The sequence below is a fragment of the Macrobrachium nipponense genome, chromosome 27 (assembly GCF_015104395.2).
Source record: "Macrobrachium nipponense isolate FS-2020 chromosome 27, ASM1510439v2, whole genome shotgun sequence".
NCBI classification, from domain to species: domain Eukaryota; kingdom Metazoa; phylum Arthropoda; class Malacostraca; order Decapoda; family Palaemonidae; genus Macrobrachium; species Macrobrachium nipponense.
In genome coordinates, this window is record NC_087216.1 from 11801262 (window position 1) to 11823761 (window position 22500).

The 22500-nt window shown below is 37.7% G+C and overlaps 1 protein-coding gene across 1 annotated transcript in view; it reads left to right on the forward strand.

Annotated features, from left to right (window-relative positions):
- Positions 1-14183: 14183 nt before the first annotated feature.
- LOC135200504 (histone H3.v1-like) overlaps positions 14184-22500 on the forward strand; it is a 23491-nt gene continuing 15174 nt past the window's right edge. Inside the window, exons 1-3 of the mRNA XM_064229154.1 lie at positions 14184-14460; positions 15318-15423; positions 15592-15933. Of these exons, the coding sequence (XP_064085224.1) occupies positions 14184-14460; positions 15318-15423; positions 15592-15933 (725 nt within the window). The remainder of the gene's footprint in view (positions 14461-15317; positions 15424-15591; positions 15934-22500) is intronic.

The following is a 22500-nucleotide window of genomic DNA, read 5'->3' on the forward strand; positions in this document are numbered from 1 at the left end:
GAAAATTAGATAACATCGTGTATAATAACTAGACCCTTTTGCAGAGTATGGAGTAAGGAAACAGACTGTTATTGGGAACTGAAAGATACAGTAAAGGGAATAAAAAGAGGTGACCTTACTGAAAGTGTTATCTAAAGAGGCATTAAGCTTGTGCCGGTTGTAACGAAAAATAATCGGTGCACTAATTCTCAATGAGAGAGAGAGAGAGAGAGAGAGAGAGAGAGAGAGAGGAGAGAGAGAGAGAGAGAGAGAGAGAGAGAGAAAAGAAAAGAAGAAGAAGAAGAAGAAGAAGAAGAAGAAGAAGAAGAAGAAATTTATAAAATGCCCAGGAGATTAACAAGCTGGTAATAGAACACAGCAGGAGTTGCACAACTGAGATATTTGTGCTATGACATGTGCAATGCAGTATAGAATTTAAAAATTCCCTTCTGAAGGCTCCTCTTGATTACGAGAAGACCTTTGGCAGCTTCCGCAGATCACTAATACGGATGGTCTTGCGTCAGTATGGCATTCCCATTAAATACGTAAAGATAGCAGAAATAATTACCCGTGAACGAAGCAGGTTAATGTAGGTGAAGTATTTGAAGTCAATCTGCAATATGTGGCTGAGAATTGCTAGTGACTAATATTTCACTTTTGCTGTTTGCGCTTCTCATAAGATAAACTATTTACTAATCTAGCTTAATTGGATGCATAATTCAATTAGAGAGATAGAACTCATTATGAATCTAGAAAAACCAAAGTAGTAATGGGGACAAGGGGCTATTTAACACTTGTATGGAGAAAAGTTCTCATGAGTTAGAAATTAGTGAAAGGCTAAAAAAGGAAAATCAAACTACGGGCAGTGATTCAGATCGGAAATTAAACAGACTGAAATTACAGCCTCACATAAGACTATATAAACAAGTCTAGCATGATTTGCACTACTAATGCGGACATGAATCATAGCATGACAATGAGACAATATCTAAAAGATATCGTCGAAAAATGAAAAATATTATGAGTCATGTGGCAGGATACAATGACAAATGTTAACCTAAAGGATATGATAATGAGATTCCCTATGTAGATGAGACAATGATGCAGGGGACAAGAAGATGGCTTCGATATTTCCTTTGCACGTATCCTGAGAGTATCGTCTTTTGCACGTGTTCTGCGAGCATCGTCCTTGACAGTCGCTCCATGAGTACTATGGAGACGGGAGTCTGGAAATGAGTGGAGGTTCGTGGAAGACAAAACGCAGGGAAGACAATGAGTTGCAGAATTCAAGATCCTCTGCATGGGTGCGGCGTTGGAGGCCATGACAATGGTTTAAATTTGAAACTTTGTTTTGTCATGTGACTAAAACCACACTGACTTCATTTTTACAACTTCCTTTTGTCAATCAGCTATCAAGTCACACTCAAGTGTCTGTAAGCAAGAAAGCTGACAGAAGACAGCAGGCTCTAAAAACAAGAAACAGATGCTACACATTAGTTTTTTTTTAATATGCTGATGGTGGAAAATAATATATTAAGGGGGTAGGAGACCGATATGAACTTATCCTAAATTATAATATTATCCATCTATAATCTTATACATCGAAAAGGAATATATCAAGCATTTTCATACGCTGCTCTCTTTCTTCGAAAAAATACCTTTGATATGATAACTTTTAACAAAATAAATTAGATTTGACCGTGAAACTTATCAAGAACATTATTTCTATTTTTAGTGGGAAAATGACGGCTTATAAGAAAATATTTGTCAAATAAACATTGATATCTATATGAAATAATAAGAAAAATATTCTATTGGCACATGACAAAACAAATCGAAACCTATTGTCTGTAAAGTATACGTTTTCCTTGAACTTTATGAAAATAATAACATTTACGTGGAACTGACGACGAAAATATCATTCAAATATGAATATAAATTAGCTGTTTGCTGTGAATATTTTAGACAATTCTTCTTTTACCTTGAACTATTATAACAACGTGAACTAAACGCACTAAGGAACCAAGACTCATTCTTCAGTTAGCAAGCCAATAAACTAAAGCAAAATCCGCAATATATATATATATATATATATATATATATATATATATATATATATATATATATATATATATATAATTCACTCCCTTCACTATTTATCTGACATCGTAATTCCCCACGCCATATGCGCTGTGTTAACTAACATATTAACTTTTTGTCTGTAACTTCCCTAGCGACACTCTCTTTCATAAATCCAATTCACAGCAATCCCCCTTCTCTCTCTCTCTCTCTCTCTCTCTCTCTCTCTCTCTCTCTCTCTCTCTCTCTCTCATGAGACCTGTTCACAATAAATTTCGTCACCTGTTTTGTAATATGACCAGTTTAAAGCAAAAGTTTCAAACTTTATGAGCCCAGCTCAAATCCAAGATCTCTCTCTCTCTCTCTCTCTCTCTCTCTCTCTCTCTCTCTCTCTCTCTCTCTCTCTGTCGATCGTCTCTTCTCGTCACTCTCTCTCCTCTCTCTCTCTCTCTCTCGTAAATTTTCAATTTTGCTACTTATACCCCCCCTCTCTCTCTCTCTCTCTCTCTCTCTCTCTCTCTCTCTCTCTCTCTCTCTCTCTCTCTCTCTCTCATACATACACACTCACATGCACGCACAAAAAGGTCCTGACGGCAAATAATTCTACGAATCGAGCAGATCAAATGTTCACCAGCTTCTGCTAAACACTCACTTCAAAGAGAACGTCCCTTTCGGTTTACTTTCGGTGACCTCCAGCATGAACCGTATGTTCATCGACTTTATTCAAAGGAAAACAACTTGTTTACCACAAATCAAAGGACCAGACACCGAAAAGGAACGACAATGAAGCTAATCAGTTCAACGGAACTGCGAGAACTCGGCCCCCATCCGAAAATAACAATGTCATATTCCTCACAACTTCGCGAACTAAATCAAGCATTTCCGTCAGCGCAACAAAACATCTTTCTCTGACAAAAGAAAAGGGTCCATCTCTGTATGTAAGCAAGTAAGTAAGTGAGTGAGTAAGTAAGCAAGCCACGAGAATATATTTCAATGGATTTATGAATTGGCTCCATCTGCATCAGACAGAGACAAATGGCATCTGGACCTTGTTCAAGCCTCCTCGTGCCCCCATATGTCTGTCGCTACAGAGACCATCCGTAACCGATGGGGTTGGAGCAGATGGTGGAGGAGGAGGAGGAGGAGGAGGAGGAAGGCAGGATGGCGGGGGGTGGTGGGGTGTTTAGAGATGGGATTACTGAGAAGAGGGTGAGGATCAGGGGATGTGCGCTTAACCACATTTCCCTCTTTCTATCTCTCCGAAGAAGTCAAACTCAATTATATCGAAATTATTATCTCCAGACTTCTAAACGAGAATTCTATTACAGCAGTACTGAAACGCGATGCATAAGGGCATTTATTACCATTCTAGGACTCCGGAAATTACAAAATTACATTTCCATTACAAAAATTACCTCATTAAACAAGCCCAGCAGCTGGTCTCGTCCGTGCTTCACAGAGAGGTGCATGGTCGTCCAAAGTTTCACCGCTCATGGCAATATAGCAATATAGATTCCCTTGGTAAAACACTACCCTACAGTCCTTGTGTATATGTGTACCTGCAGAGCCATCATAAGCTACTGCCTGGTTCTCCCTGGTCCTTGCATGGGTAGACTGTGCACGGGGTCTGATCATATATGTGAAAGTTCGGTCTCTAGGACCAGAACAAGGCTTGACCCTAGCTAGATTCTGTCGCTCATGAGCGACCTTTAAGTCCTTTTTAATAAGTTCTAAATTGTTTCCTTCAAGGCGAATCTACTTTTTCTTTATATCCTTATCTGAAAACTACGCGTATAATAATTTTATACAATACATACATATTCGAGTGTATGATCAGAACAAGAAATTGCAACAACAATGCAATACATGTACTCTCAAAATTTAAACTACATTTAGAGAAAATTTATATGATTTCTCTTAGATTAATAAATTATTGCACCAATCAATATACTGAAAAAATAAACAAATGAGCAAAAGGCCTCTTTAATTAGTCAATGAATTGAACGCTATGAAGAACTGTGGTACACGAGAACAACCTCTGTCCTTGCATGACGCACAAAAGAGATGCAGAGCCAAATTTCTTACTAGGACGGTTTAATTTTCTTGGTCTTTTGATCAGGTCATTAAATTCTCGCACACAGGCAAACATTCCGGCCTTTGTAAGCTTGCTAGGGAACTTCAGGGTACCTTTGGCTTTTTGCTTACAGTTCTGTGTAGACTGCGAATCATAATTATAATAGAAGGAACCAAATTATAATAGAAGGAACCACGTTTCATAAAGAACTGCTCCGACAGAACAATGACAGATATTTTAAATATAACTCACGATTTTTACAGTAATGCTGTACATGTGAAACTTTCTTTTTATCAGGGTATCTCAATATTAAATTTTGAAAATGTTTCCTGATGATGGAAAATTACGTAAAAAATTTTGCCATTGTCGTTTTCCTCCAACGATGCTAGCAAATCATTTTGAATGCGTTAACAAAAATAACTTTGAAAATTTAGGGGAATGTTGCTTAAAAACAACAATACTGACATAAAAGTAAAAAATTTATTGCCTCCTAAAAATAACCAACAATCGCCCAAAAATGCCAACTAAATGTAAGGAGAAGTAGAAGCGCGAGTTATACGATTGGAGGGCAGAAAAAAACAAAATGAGTCGAGAATCAGAAATTCAGCTGTACGTGAGAGCACATGAATGGAATTATGATTCTAACAATAAGGAACCATTGCCCATGCACGCGAACCAGTAATCATTGGAGTCCAGAAGTCCACACCTGGCTTGTCATAATCGTTAGTGCCTTATCACCTTTACTGAGACAAGGCTGGCTGAATCTCAGCAGACCGCCAACTACCATCGAATTACACACCTGACTGTTTTCATTCACTCCCCTGGAATCTATCTACTTGGTTAAAAAAAACCTTCAGTTTCTTCAGGGTGCACCATTACTGCAGTATAAGGTGTCATACACGTCGGGAACTTATCGTACACATCACAGACAGCTGAATACAAGTAAAATACTTGTTGTAATCGTGATCAGAGACTCATAAGATTATCCATTATTCGCCAAAGATTCGTTTTCAACTTATGGTTGTAATCTGTTTCAACATGATTGTGATATGAACACCATAAAATTCCGACGTGTGTTTACGACATGTTTGCGATATATTATAATTTAGTGTGGACGCGCCCTTTAGAGTTAATTCCGCCTCTTCCTACCGTCTTTCATTTTCGAGCCTACGCTACATACGGGCGTTGAGTTGACTTAACCAATCCTTTTCATGGTAAAACGTATATCACAAGGCCGATAAAAATGGGGGAAAAGTGGTTCAAGAGACCCCTTGAGAGAGCAAAAATTTATTCATTCCACTGATCATGTTGGTCACTCGAGAAAACCTCGAGCACTATGAATTTCACAATAAAAAAAAAGGGGTGGGGGCAGGATACTCAGATTTACCTGCCATAAAAAAAAAGTTATACAGAATTCCATTAAATTTTCCATAATGTCTTTTTTATGGACTGCCCTGTTCGTCTCTATCTCCTCAACGTTAAAAAAAAAAAAGAAAAAAAGAAAAAAGAAAAAAAAATTCATCTAGGGGAAAAAAATCACTTTTATGCGAAGAGGGACATGATGTGCAACGAAATCCTATTCCTGGGGGAAATAATAAAAAAAAGGCCTAACACGGACGAAACACGATAATAAACATATATAAAAAAAAAACAGCTGGTGTTTGTGTCATTTTTCCGGATTTATTTGTTTTATATCTTGACGGCATGTCCGATTTCACATAAAAATAAATACTATATTACCTTCGCTCATGAAACTGGCAGAGGGTAATGAATTCGTTAATACATGACTCTGGCGTCGACCATAAAATGTACCAACCGAATGAAGCTTAGTGAAGACGCTTCGTACACATAAACCGATGGAGTTTCATAAACGAAATTCAGAAGTATGACTGAGGCAATAACAATAACAATAACAGCCATTCAATTAACGAGACGTAGCAAATGACAACACTCCAGCAACATAAATGAGTCACGGCAGAATGCGGCAAATGTAACGCCAAAACAAAAAGGTGGACAGATCTATACACGAGATTTGAAACGTCGCCTGCGAAGAAGCCAGGGTCCGAACGAAATTGAAAGTCATCTCCATTAAAACGGAATGTTAATCTTCGTGCCTTGGGACTTATTCAAGAGCAGATCATAGTCTTTGCGACATACTGCTGAGTGCATAATAAACAATAATACCCTCAACACAAAAATAAATGCCCAGCGAGAGAGAGAGAGAGAGGAGAGAGAGAGAGAGAGAGAGAGAGATAGAGAGAGGAGAGAGAGAGAGAGAAGAGAGAGAGAGAGGAGGGGGAGAGGGGGGCGATGGAGAATTCTTGGTTTGTCGTATGAGAGACAGAGAGAGAGGGACGGTACGAAAAATTCCTGGTTTGTCGTATGAGAGAGAGAGAGAGAGAGAGAGAGAGAGAGAGAGAGAGAGAGAGAGAGAGAGAGAGAATATATAAAAACCATCCAGAGTCACCATAGTAAATATTTTCAAAGGCTAAAGTAAAAGAAGCAAATTTTAAAGTTTTAAAAGGAAAACTTCCAGTCTCGCAAGGTTCGTGTTTTTTTTTTTTTTTTATCTACGTACATTTTAAGATCACGATAAAAATTCCCTTCCCGTTTTCTGGCTGAAAAAGTATAGCAATGCGAAAAATAAACGGCTGAAAAAGTATAGCCAGGCACTGTTTTTATCCGAAAATAACCAAATAAATACGACTGGAACAGCTCATCTTGTAAAAGGAAAAATATATATAAACAGAGAATATCACAACGATCAAAGACCGAAAAACACCAAACGAAATAAATAACAACGTTGAGATTTAAAATGTTAAAGCGATTAAGGAAGAAACTGAGAGAAATTTTCCTCCGGTGTCTAAAAGAAAAAAAAAAATCAAAATAACGAAATTTTCTTCCAATGTCTAAAAGGAAAGAAAGAAAATCAAAATAACGAAATTTTCCTCCAATGTCTAAAGGAAAAAAAAAAGAAAAAGAAAATCAAAATTACGGAGGGAAAAACCAGTGAGGTAGGTTACAAGAATCATATCGACTTTCTATTTACGTCAGACTGATCTTGACTTATTGGGGAAACTGAAAGAGAAGAGAATAACGGTATTCTGTTCAACATTGTTTCTTTCTCTAAAAAAAATAATTAGCCGAGGTTCTTCATAAAGAGACCAGGAAAAAGTATTCAAATTAACTCTCTGGGAGCTGGTGCGCACCCACGGGCGCGGGCTCATAACCCCAACACCTATATCGCTACATTATTAATGATATCGCTACCTTATTAATGTAAGTTTCAAGGGAAAACCTTCAATTGAGTTACCAACCCCACCCCCCCAAAAAAAAATAAAAAAAAATAATTAATAACTACGGCTACGAGATTTAACGAGAGATATATCCGACTCTATTCGACTCAGCCGAACAGAAACGGATTTTACAATACATCGTCTTAGGGACGACAAAAATAATAACGCAACATAGCTCAATTAAACTTGACGAGAAAATGTGAAAGCTTTCTTTCTCTCTTTCATAACAGACAGCGTCTGCAAGAAGCACACGCTATTCTCGGCACAGAGCAAACAAAAGCAATGGTACAAAGACACACGGCCTTGTACTCTACGTTCCAACACTCAACGACTCAAAAGGATTTCACGGAAAGCCAAAGTCTTCTAATGGAATCGCATTCCTTGAATGAAAGTGAGGAGGAGGAGGAGGAGGAGGAGGAGGAGGAGGAGGTCTAGGGAAAGGGAGGGGGGATTAGAGGGGGCAAGGGACGGCAAAATAGGAAGGAAGGAAAGAGGAAAGGCAAGGAGTTGCACCAAGCAACTTTTTTTTTTTTTTTGCGAAGCGAGGAAAATCAATTTCTGCAGAGCCATCCGGCACGTTTTATTACAGGTATGCAACCTTGATGCACGGAAGGAGGCATTGCATAAACAAACAAAATGTAAATTGGGACAGCAGAGTCAATGCAGCATGTGGAAAAAAGATAAAAATCGTATCTTCAGACCAAACACATGAACATTTTTAAAGCCACGGTCGTAAATATTGCAGAACAACGTAACCATAAGTCTCTGACGTAAATGCGGGAGATTACAGCTAACAGGTACATAATGTGAGGATCAGCGTCTGATTAATTTGTCCAACGTAGGCGTTACGTTCTGCACAAAAACAGTCAGCAAATAAAAATTTCCTATCGATGTGAATTCGTTGATAAAACTGTGAATGAAGCGAAAACCAAGTGTGTGCTAATATATGCACACAGTCAAAAATGACGGCAAATAAGGAAGGGTCGAGACGAATATGACCCCCAACCCGGAGGAAGTTACCAACGGACATGACGCAGGGACCAAGAGAAGTTGCCCTCATTCTGCATAGCTTGCTTACTATACAGCGGGTTCAGTGGTAACAGAGACTATTGTTACAAAATGAAAAGTTGTGTGGCTATACACTGTTTTATTGTGTGCTAATACATTTTTATCTATTAATTTATTAGTTTATTTTTCTTTTTTAATTTGAGAGATCTCTTCTTTCTGTATTTCCCATTAACGTACATTACTTCTTCCTAATGAACATCATATTCTTTGGAAGCTTGAACTTTAAGTCTGTGCCCGTGTGGGATTGTTCCATAAGAGTAGGGTTCATCTTCTGAATAATAATAGCGTACCCATGCGAACAAAAATGACGCCAAATTATAAAAACAATTTGGAACTGCGACGAACTCATTAGATATCAAGCACATTCCGCCCATTACTTAGCTCAGTGCTGTCATGAGTAACAAAAAAAAAAAATTGTAACGAGGAACGAAGAAAAACAGCTAATCCTTTTTACCTTTCCTTAGTTATTTACCTTGGCCTTCACCCCAAGTTTTAATGAAAATAAATACTGATGTAATTAATGAACCTATTCTATATTCACATATGTGTATCCACACCAACAGACATTGCCGTAATATGATTTGTGCACCATTGTGGCACATCTTTACAATAAAAACGTTTTTTATTTAAGATTAATTCAACACATCATGATAACTTTCATGTTAATCTAACTTCTTGAGCATTCTGCGAAAAATGAAAATAATTCAGCTCTACAATGACATAAATGATTATCTTACCATGAAAACTGACTTGACACGGACTGATCACAGAAATAATTACACCTGCAAAGCAAGCTCACTATACTCATTACCTTTTTTTTTATATTACTTGAAGTTTTAATACAAAACAGCTTGCTTAAATAATAATGAGCTAATACTATATCTGGAAAGTAAATTTATTTGTGCATTTGCACGGTGAGTTTTCTTTTCTGACAAACTGCAAATTTCTTTGTTCAGCTAACTTCTGCAACACGCCATTTACTACATTCATTCCCGGATTTTGTTTTTTTCTGGCCATAATGACACAAACTTAAGCGTATTTATCTTTAAATTCAAACCTACATTGGTATATAGCATGATACCTGCTATTACAAAAACACCCTTACATATGACATGGTATTACATGCAATTTCTATATATGTACATATATGCATACACGAAAGATATATATATATATATATATATATATATATATATATATATATATATATATATATATATATATATATATTTACATGAAAAGAATATCTTTAATTTCACATAGTTCATCCCAGAAATATTCCAAAAGACTGACGTTCTAATGCAAAGCAACAATACAATATTCTTTAAATAAATTTTTTTCAAAGATAAAAATAATCCCCAACCCCTTTATTCACAAATCGGTAACCGAAAGGACAAACCTGTCAAGGCATACAAGATGAAAAATCATTATTGTTCCCAATTTTTTATACTTTATTTATTTTTTCGTTCTTTACGAACTTTCAGACAGTCTTCCTTAACGGCCAATGCGAACTGAAATTCTTCGAAATGCCAAAACTCCATAATAATGCATATTAAATTTCGTAAGTTACAAAATATATTCCATCAACGTCAATACGAGTCCAATATACTAAGGTTTCTTTAGGAAAGGAATAACGAGAGAGAGAGAGGAGAGAGAGAGAGAGAGAGAGAGGGGGGGGGGGGCAAGGAATACAAAAAGTAGAGAGAGGAAAGAAACAGAGGCATTAAATACAAAAATAACGAGAGAGAGAGATAAGGAATACAAAAATAAATAGAGGAAGAACGAGAGGCACAGAATACAAAAATAACGAGAGAGAGAGAGAGAGAGAGAGAGAGAGAGAGAGAGAGAGAATACAAAAATAAATAGAGAGAAAGAGAGGCACGGAATACAAAAATAGAGAGAGAGAGAGAGAGAGAGAGAGAGAGAGAGAGAGAGAGAGAGAGGCTTCATCGTCAAGAAGTTACCACTAACGTTGCACAAACGTGTTAGGAGCGTCCATTTCAAGAACAACATAAAGGGACATATTGGTAGCAGACTTAGTACATTACTTTGACCTCCCAAAAATATCGAGGTTTCACCTTACAAGGTTCAAGTCATGACTGCGCAAGCGATGAGTCAACTGCTTATATAACTGAAACTGAATACTGACCCACAAAATTATCAAAAGTTTCGGTTATCACATAAATGTTAACATAAGTGTCACCCCTTGTTTATTAAAACAAAACTATAGTGCGTCCTTGATTACTTAATGCACAGCAAATGTGCATACACAGAACTTACCTAATTGAATATTAAAATCATTAACAACCCTTTCGTTTTCTGTTAAAACTATACTTAATGTCTTACAATCTGTTCAAACCTTTATTTTAATTTATAGACCTTTAGGAAATTTAGATCACAGCGTCTACCAAAAAATTAATCTAGAAAACCTCCACTTTTGATGCTCTGCAGTTAACACTTCTTATTCTTTTTAGTTGATATTTGGAAGCTATAAAAGAGCTACGTCTTCGTAAAACCGCGCAATCAAATCATCCATACGTCTCATAACAATATGTAAGGAAATTAATCAATATAAACCTCACTATTATAACTACTTATCCTTGCAATGGGCATCATCATCTTCAATATACATCATAAACACATGTACTAACAAACTCACGAAGAATCTACTAGCCACTTTTACCAGTTAAATGTGTCTATGCAACAACCACAATGGGTTAGTAACTACTCGATTTCTTTATAACTTTTAATAAACTTGTCACTCGAAAGCCTTGAATCCGAAATGAAGGTAAGGTAGTTTAACCTCACCACAACCCATCACGCGACAGTTCGAATCGCTCGAAAGGAAGCTAGGTTTCTTCATTTGTTCTTCTAATCAAAGCGAATAAACATTGAGAATTTAATGGGTCACTCAATTTAATGGGTCACTCTAGTTATGAGAAACCATACATGCATATGCAAATATAATATATATATATAGATATATATATATATATATATATATATATATATATATATACACTGCCTCCCTTACACGCTTATGTGTTTTAAAATGTAAAAGAAATTATCTTTCACTGACAACATCGTCTTTCCTCATCTTCACTAAGCTGACGAAAATTCTATGACTGCTATCTGTACTCAGGAAAGGAACCATTAACATTGTGAGTAATATACAACTGAATGACTAAAAACCTCCAATAATTCTACAATCAATGGCGGTAACATATTGTCCAAAATCAAAGATAAAAATAATGATCGTTGTCTTTTTCCAGTGACTAAACAATCAAATTCTTATATGCGTCTCAAAACAATATTTATGGAAATTAATCAATATAAATTTCACTATTATAAATACTTATCCTTGCAATGAACAGCACACGATAATAGAACAATCTTCATTCAGCTCCATTTAAACATCTTATAACCCAGTGCTATGTAAGCAGATGATTTGGCCAGGAAGTAGGACATTTTATTCTTTTGTATTTTAAAGTTTCGAATGAAGCATAAAGATGTAAAATGATCTAAAACATGCTTTCACTGTTAGATTAACACTATCTTTCCACCTCCTTCAGAAAACGGTAGTGGTAGTAGCAAATAAAAACTCATAAAACGAAAATTACAGCATGATAAGCCGAAGATTTATACCATATGAATAAATTCGTAACGAATACCGAATGTAAATTAAACACACGTCCAATATGCATTGAAACGAATGGCATTTCAATACGCATGGGCGCAATGACATAGATCCTCGTAAATTACAAAACTTTATCACAGACAACATCCATAAAATAAACCAAAACTAAATGAAAGCACTTCTATGAACACCAATAACAGTGACGAAGCCATGTTTATCACTAAGAAAATCGTATTTAATGGTCACTCGGTAAAAAAAAACAAAATCACTTAATTTTCACCTCTTTAAATTTTTATTTATTTATTTCTTCTTTTTTTAAGCTTCTCTCGCACAAAAACCAAAGATATATAAACTGCAATCAAATGAAATCTCTTGCGTATCTTATTTCCCAGGAGCGTTTATTCCAACTTTTTATCAATAGCTCCATAATATAAAACTGCTTATTTTTGAAAATCTTTACGTTGTTCCAATGATGATAATAACAACGTTACGACTATAACTAATTATAATAACTGGAAAAACATTTACAACACCACAACCAATTAAGACCATTAAAAGAGTATTTGTGCTTCCCCTTTCTTTCCGTTAGATCATCTTCTTCCACATTCATCTGTTTACATGGCATTTATCCGAAACTGCATTTATAAAATCTATCAAAGTTCTTATTTCGTCTCAACTGACACACAACAATTACACAGTTTTCTGTGCGTAAGGACAGTTCGTAAGCAGAGCTCCTCAATAACAAAGATGAGTCGCATCTCGAGAAAGGTCCCTGGGTTGAGGAGGGGCAGAGAGGGAAGAAAGAAGAAGGAAGGAAGAAAGGAAGAAAGGAAGGAAGGAAGGAAGGAAGGAAAATCGAGGTCGAAGAAGCGGAGAGGAGAGTACGAGGCCTCCAGGAGGCCCAGCTAAAATCTCTGTTATAAGGCCAAAACGCCTTTAAAAGGGAAAACGGAAAGAAAGCAACTCTGATGCAATCACCTTTCTCTTACGAAGGAGGGAATGGGGGAAGAGCACACTAAGTGGAGGCGGCGATTATATTAAAGCAAAACATACCGAGGCAGTAAAACAAATATGGTATTATCACATTCAACGACGAAATATCTTCTGCTATGTTCCTAAATTCTAGGCTAATTAATAAACTTTTACAATGTACTTTCATTCAACGTCCTTTGTTGTTAAATATAATCATGTTTGTGAAATATTAATTTTTCTCAAAACTCACTTCAGTTTCTATAAACCCTAAAAATTGTCCTCCCTTACTCATTAGAAATAAAGGTACTTAATGGGAAACATATTTCACTGCATTTACTACCACTGACTAATCATCACTGATCATGATACACTTTCATTTTACCGCATGTGATAATGATACACTTTGATTTTACCGCATGCTTAAAGGAAATATGAACATAATACTGTCAACGTCACAAATTAAAAACTGTATTGTGAACAACACCAAAAGCACAATGATTTTGTATGAAGAAAAAAATCCTACTTCTTTGCTAAAAAAATTCTTTATATACTATCTCCTTTTACAATCTAAATACTTTTGAATTTTTTACTGAAACAGGTTATCTTTTAAGACTAGATGGTTCAGTATTTTGTAGGAATAATTGACTACCACATAAACTAATTCACGCTTTCTTAGAAATGAAATCAACAAACCTACGAATTTATCAGCTGACTTGTCCAGTTCGCGCCTGAGGAAGAAGATTCCTGAACAACTGAACTTACCTTTTTAGCTCTGATGAGTGCCGCGAGGGGCGGAGGCACTGGCTGGTGAGGCCTCCGAAGGACCTGCTGTAGGGCAAGTGTCGGGTGAGCCGTAGGAGCGGCCGGAAGTGCCACGAGACCACCGTGCCCGGCCGCGGCCAGGCCGTTCAGCCCGTTGAGGCCATTCAGCGTATTTAAACCACTCAGGCCGTTCAGGCCCAAACTGTTGAGACTGCTGACACTACTGATCCCGTTCACTCCGTTGAGGCCCGCGGCCGTCACGCCGTTCATGGTACTGACGCCGTTCATGCCGTTCAGAGCCCCGTTCAGGGCGGTCATGGTGCCCATGTTGGCCGCGGTAGGGGCTGTCGTTGCGGCCATCTGTCCAAGGCCCGTCAGGTTGGTTGTGAAACTCGGGAGGGATTGGAATTGTACCCATGGTACTGTGAACCACGTGGGCTGCATGATGGAAGGGAAGGGCTCCGCCCTTGGTGACGACGAGGCTGTTCAGGAGAATCACACGGCAAATGCCTGCCGTGCAGCTGCTGCTGCTGCTGCTCAGGGGGCAGCAGCGATAACAATGGGAACAGCAGGAGCACCAGCGGGGAAAGATCGTTAGCTTCAAGCCTATTTATATATATATATACTTCTCGGGGATTTTAACAGAAATCGGGATAGTCTGCCCACAAAAAACAATAACAACAACAGAACAACACTGCCACTCAATATATTTTTTTTAAAAGCTGTACAACTACAACCACAACGTGAAGCAATCCACAACCGAAGTAGAAAATCAAATCAGAGATAAAAATGACTTATGATCATGTGAACTTCGCGATCTGGTAAATTATTTACTGTAATGGTATGACCAGGCCTGAAATGTATAGGTATTTCGCTGAACTTGAAAGAACCGTATACTGGCCGCTTTTCACCACCAAAACAAACTACAACCAACTGATAGATAATTCCACCACCTGATTATTTCTACGATAACAACAATGATGCAAAGGGGGGGAGACACAGCTGAGGGGGCAGCAGAGAGCTAACTATGAACGCCCCATAGGTGCGCCTGTGTCTGGCACGAAGGACAGAGGGGAAACTTGTATGCAGTGATCAAACGCTTCCGAATAATCCGTCAGACAACACCATCGAAATTTGTGTGTATACAATACCGCACCGAATCTCAAAACTACCGAAACACAAAGGGTTCTCCTTCGAAACTGACTCTCCTTCTTTCCTCTTGTTTTCCCTTCTCTCCTCTTCCTTTTCCTCTCTATCCTCTTCCCTCTTTCTCTCTCTAGCTTTTCCTCTTCTTGCCTTTTAGGCCTCCAAGCCCAAGGCTATTTTTATGCCGCTATTTCCCTTTCTCCGTATCTGTCTCTCTTATCTTTCTCTCGCTCTCTCTCTCTCTCTTTCCCCTTCTTCGGCAGAGAATTCTCCCTCTATCTCTTCTTCCTTTTGGTGACTGCAGCCAGGGAGGTGTCAGGAGCAGCAAATCTACCGAGGGAGGACGAGGAGAAGAAGCAGCAGCAGCAGAAGGCGCTGAAGAGACCACTGCGAGGAGGCAACCCTTCGATGTGACCCATACAGAATCCAATTGGATGGTTTTCGGGGAGAGGGCCTCGAAGGCGGCGAGAAGAAAACTTGGCGTGCGGGCGTAGAAGATAGCCACGTGGGTGGTGGGCGGCCGTGAGGAGCACGACGCGGGTTTGCGAGAGGACGAAACACCACTGAGACCTCCACAGCAAGACAACCACGGCGGCGGCGGCGGCGAAGGAGGGGGAGAGAGGAGGAGGAGGTAGGGGGGGAGATACAGAAGGGGGAGGGGCAGCAGCAGCAGCTTCAACAGCAGCAGCAATAGCGGCGCCGGCACCGTTCCGCGCCGACCCCCTCTCCCTCTCCCTCCCGATCCCTCCACTCCCTCGCCCCCTCTCCCCTCAGCACGTGGCACGCACCTCCCCTCGTCCTACTCACTACCCGTCCCCTCTCACGCACACTAGCACCAAAACATTCGCCCACAGCACCATTCAAAAATACCCTCCATTTCAATCCGTGTCGTGCCAGTGCCCTCGCACATTCAGTCATGGGTACGTGTGACCTCAGGTCATGACCTCGATGGTGGAATTAAAAGAGGCCTTCAGAGAGAAACGAGGGTAAAACGAGGGGAATGCACAAACGTCTGGCAGCGGCGTGAGCGAGGGCAAGGAGGGAAACAGAGGATCCGCACCACAGTACTGCAGCAGAGTGCCACCGCTGCAGACGACACACGCACGCACGCACTCGCACAAAACACGCAGCGGTCACTTTACGCTGAGGGGGAGGCGGGGTTTGGGGACGGGGGAGGGGGAGAAGAGACCGAGAAATCTCATTGTTACCAACACAAAAACAGTTATAAAATTATTCTCGGCGAAAGTGCTCATGCAATAGGACTAAAGATACTGAAGAAAAGAGGTGTCGGTAATTATTTTGTCACAGAAGACAATAATAAACAACAGCGACCCCTCCAGTTATTATACTAAAATAAAGAAAAAGTAAATAACAGCACTACGGCGGGAAACTACTGCAGAGGCCTTTTATTCATTTGAAAGAATAACAACAACCACAATATATTGACCAACGATTAAAATTCTCTCATCTCTCTCTCTCGCCTTCGTCCTCTCTATTCAATCTTCTTCTCTCTTCTCTGCCTTAGGTCCCCCCAAGGAGGGATTTTCACACCATCGGAAATGCGACGAAATTCTTGTAAACTTCTGCTTCCAAAGCGGACATAAATTTCGCTTTAGCAAATAATGTTAAAACACACGTGAACACACGCTTGCATATATGTAAGCTAGCGAATACTTAAAAACAAACTAATGCATATTCACAATCACAGATAAATAAAAACACGCACTCACACATACAGAAATATATATATATATATATATATATATATATATATATATATATATATATATATATATATATATACACACACACACACACACTACAAGTTACCTTAATTACCAAAGATATATTCAAATACACCCTTTCCCCTCCCCACACAAATGTGGTGCATCATCCCACCCCCCCCCCCAACCTCTAAGTTAATGGACCTGATTTCTCTTTACTTTGACTGGTAAGCAAGTTCAGATCGATCGCCAAGCTGTGAGAGGACATAGCTAGCTGGCCCTTGTGTGACTTCTGGTCAGTAGTCATGACCACTAAAAAGTCTCTCTCTCTCTCTCTCTCTCTCTCTCTCTCTCTCTCTGTAGATTATTACCTCATAAAATCTAAACAGTTCTGTTTACAGCAAGATACATCGAACAAAGAACGAAGTACATCTAAACCATGTGTGAGAGAGAGAGAGAGAGAGAGAGAGAGACAGAGAGAGAGACAGAGAGACAGAGAGACAGAGAGAGAGAGATATTTCTTTACAATTATTCTATTTGTTAACAACATAATTTAGTTCTTAATACGAACCAGCAAAAATGAAAACTTGGAAGGATTTTTACTTAAATCCAAAGTGGGTAAAAAAAAATGTATACATCCTCGTTATGAAAACAAAACTAATCAATAAAATATACTTTGCTTCAGCAATCAGATCTTCACTGATTTCCAGATGAAATGCGCGACATTTATCTACATTTTTCGATTTGCCTGATATAAAATTGAAATGGCGTTGCAATCTCAATGGTCAGCAAATAGTGAAAAGAGAATATCTGAAGAAAATGCAAAAACATATCTTAAGAATCTGAAATCAATTGTCAGCGAGCCCAACCTAGCTTCATATATTCCATTCCCCCCCCCCCCCCCCCCCTCTCAATCATTTCCCGTTTTCTTTACCACAGGCGAAAAGGTTGGTAATCTCTTGTCACAAGCCAGAGGCCAAAGATGGATCTCACAGGAGGGGAAACTACTCCGCCCCACTTCACTGGCTTATGTACCTTATAGTTAGTTGCCTGCGGTGGGTCAAAGTAAGACTGGAGAAGGGCAAACGGCTAGCAACCTCATCCCACAAAAGACGTATCAATAACTGGAAAAATAACTCCTTTAAGGGTCAGCCCTCCCCCAACAAAGGAGAAAAGTCGTGATGCACACACACACATACTTATGCATATATATATATATATATATATATATATATATATATATATATATAATATATATATATAAGACACACACACATATATACGGTAAACAGAATTGTACCTGCTTTTAAAAGATAAAAATAAACATCAAAAGCGAAATGCGTAAACCAGCACCGTATTACTAAATTTTAACTAGAATTGCTTCGAAGACGAATGATAATATAATTATCTAATATCAACCGTTAACCATTTCTCCGCTCACCAATAATTATCAAATCATACGGTACTCAACATATGGGTTATCGGAATTACCATCAAAACCTGATGTCCTGCCCCTTTAACGCTTCGCCAACATCTAAAAGAAGCAATGTATATAGTTAGTTGCATGGTAAGAGATTAATGACAAACTCTGACCGCTATTATTATCGTTGTTATTATTAATACCCTGGTAATAATAACTAGAATAATTATGATCATTGTCATTTTAATAGCAGGACAGTGGCAGCAGCAATAACAAAATGTATATATTGCCATTATCTTACACTGACTGTTCTCTCTCTAATGGACCATATTTGATGTAATGTCAGACTGTCATGTTATACGTAGAGATGAAAGTGGCTCTTGAAAATAAGTTTTTTCTTTTATTTTAATTTTTTTTAAATAATGATCAGTTGCTTAATCGTCAGACGGTCTGGGATAGGAAAATGGGAAAGTTAAATTTCCTAATCGACTGTATTATATATATATATATATATATATATATATATATATATATATATATATATATATATATATATATATATATATACATATATATATACACACACACACACACACACACAAGGTACAAAATTGACACATGGTTACACAAGAGCACATTAAAATGAGCAAAAATCACAAACAATGCCTATGCATATATATATATATATATATATATATATATAATATATATATATATATATATATACATAGTATATATATATACATATCTATATACACACACACACACATATATATATATAGAATATATATATGTATATATATACATATATATATATGTATATGTATATACATATATATATATATATATATATATATATATATATATATATATATATATATATATATATATATTATAATAAAATAAAACATAATCTCCAAAATTATAAAATTAGATTTTCTTTCAATTAATCTCAATCTCAGCATTTATCGTTTACTCTTCTATAGAACAGGAGAAACATCACACTCCTCAAACATGCTTTACATACCAAGAAATTCTACACACGTGTACAGACAAATGTAATTCAGCCTGCACAGCTGAACACTTTTTATCCATGAACAAAATATAGCTGTTTTCCGGTTTGTGAAGGTCGAACACAAAATTATTTCAAGTGTCTTGTTTGATTGATTTGTTAGTTCTTACTAGCGTCGCAACGACGAGGTTATTGACGCCGACTTCAGGCGTCTTCGTCTAGTTAAACATGTATAATAATTTCTATTATCATACCCTGAAAATTTAATAAGTACGCCAATGATCATATTCGGAGATGGAGGTAATCAAGGCCTTTCATTTATTTTCTCCAGATAGAAAACGAATCAGGAAGGATGCAGGTCAATTGCAAAAACTGAATACTACAGATGTATAAATACTGAATATCAAAAGTTTGATGATAAATGTTCACGTCTCTTGCACATAAATGGTCAAAACGTACTTTACAAACGGATTAAGAAACGTTATTGCCTGTAATAATTATATTGTTTATCATTTCACAATTAAAATTTAATGCATATTATGGCAAGATCAATTAATCATTATTAGCTCAAAAGGACCTTTCAACGAACAATAATTCATGTTCTATAACTCTCCATAATTGTTCCCAGATGTAGCCATATTTTTAAAAGCGTAGCATTTATTCCTCTCCCTGACTTGGGGATGACATTCGTGAAAGTCGATAAAGCATCAACACAATTCGCCATTCTACAATTCTGTATTTACACATAATTTAATATGGAACTCATTCACAATGGAAAATAATATTTGTTATACATAATATCAAAGACTTCCAACATAGTAAGAGTTAAATCCACCATAACCGCAACACATTTATTCATTATTATTATAAAGAAGAAAATAATGGAGCTATAGAATGCTAACAGTATAGAAAAATTCCTCTTCTCCTCCTCCTCTCTTTTCTCTCCCTTCTTCTCATCCTCTCTCTCTCTCTCTCATTCTCTCTCTCGTTCCTCCCCTCTTCTCCTCTCTCTCTCTCTCTCTCTCTCTCTATATATATATATATATATATATATATATATATATGACTTTTGGTAAAAATGTTCTGTAACAACAGAATTCCATCTAATAAAAGAAGCCCATAAAAACACCAAAAATGTAGAGAGAAAAGTACTATATTTCAGAGACTGCTGTCTCTCTCTTCAGGTATATCTGAAGAAAAGAGAGACAGCAGTCTCTGAAATATGTATTTTTCTCTCTACATTTTGGTGTTTTTTATGGGCTCCTTTTTATTAGATATATAATATATATATATATATATATATATATATATATATATATATATATATATATTATTCACTTGTACTTCTACAATTACTTGTGCATGTATCTGTACACACGCCCAAATGTACAGACTTACACAGTAAGTGAAAGCACTCCCCCCACCCCCCCAATTACCAACCTACTAAGAGAATGCCTAATACAATTACTTTTACCTCCTAGTCATCTCTAACAACTCCTCTGCCTAGAAATGGCCTTCGAAGAAAAGTAAAGAAGAGGAAAAAAAAGGAGTCCTGTCTACTTTCTTTATTCCACTTTTCCCTTCACTTCTTTTAAGAGTACATTCTTCACTCTGTCAACTCTGGTGACAATGAATTTCGCATATGACGCTATTACCGTCTTATTAATTAAAAGGGGAAATCTACTTAACCAATAAGGCACTGAAAACCCGAGACACATGTCGATAAAGTCAACGGCTTGGAGCTAAATACATGTAGATATAACTTAGTCATATAAATATAAGACGCTATTTAGCAATAGGTTTCTTCTCCCTAGGATACAATGATAAACGAGTAAAAAGTGAACCGAGGTTTCTTCGGAGCGATCGAGTTTTCTGTACAGCGTATAATGCTGTATGAAACTCTCAGCCACGGCCTATGAAACTTTCACCCACTGCCAGGTGGTGGCCTGCGTTAGTGACTAACTTTAACCTTATGTAAAATAAACTACTGAGAATAGAAGGCTGCAATTTGGTATGTTTGATGATCAACATAACTATTTTCAGCCCGCTAGCCTCGGTGTTTTTAGGACAGAAATAGTCCAGCGCCTCAGTGGCGTGATCGGTATGGCCTTGGCCTGCCACCTCGGTGGTCGCGAGTTCGATTCTCGGGCATACCATTGCGGTAAGAGAGAAGTGTATTTCTGGTGACAGAAGTTCACTCTCGACGTGGTTCGGAAGTCACGTAAAGCCGTGGGTCCCGTTGCTGAATAACCACTGGTTCCATGCAACGTAAAAAACACCATACAACCAAAAGAAAAAGTGCGGACGGACAGACAAATAGCCATCTCAATAGTTTTCTCTTAAAGAAGACTGAAAAGGGGCATACTACAGACTGACATAAAAGAACAAGATATTAAACGACAGAATAAACTTAGTTAAAATTACCAATAACAGTACACATAACATTCCATTAAACTAAGGCTTCCCAGGTAGTCAGTCTTAATCACGTTCTCTCTTTTCGAACTAAAATGTGTATTTCCGTATAGGATTTCTTCTATATCCAATTATCAATAAAGTAACACCCAAGTAACTGCATATATACAAAAAGAATTTCGATGAATAACAGATCAAAATCAATATCTATTTCAGTGGCTTAATGGAAAAACAAATACACCTCCATTAGAGCCTTAACCGATTCTGGTCATCGTCTCCTCCTGGAGCGATATTTCTCGAGGCGACTTCACCATCTAGACAATATCCGATCGATTAAGACATATTGCAGCAATTAACCTAGACAACAGAGAGAGAGAGAGAGAGAGAGAGAGAGAGAGAGAGAGAGAGAGAGAGAGAGAGATTTTGGGGAAACATCTAATGAATATGTAGCCTTTAGTTGCAAGAGAGGGATGGGAAGTTTCTACAATACATGTGGCTCTGAGAGAGAGAGAGAGAGAGAGAGAGAGAGAGAGAGAGAGAGAGAGAGAGAGAGGCTTGAGCTCAACAATAACGGTAACTTAACAACCTACGGCGTAATTACTAACGCTCCTCTAACGACTTGAGTAATGGCCACTTTACTTTCCCTCCCTTTTTTTCGGGAGCCTTCATTAAATTTCCCGTAGAGCCAATTTGCAGTCACTTCTTTGTAGCAGAGCGATGTCTGTTGCCGATCTATGGGAATTTATATTAGTCTTCAAAAATGCAATCCTAATCTGTAGGAAATCCTTACTAAAGGAGAAGTTAAATCCCTACAAGAGAAGTGAAATAAATGAGAGAGAGAGAGAGAGAGAGAGAGAGAGAGAGAGAGAGAGAGAGAGAGAGAGAGAGAAACTGTTTGTGTAAATGAGGGAATTAAAAG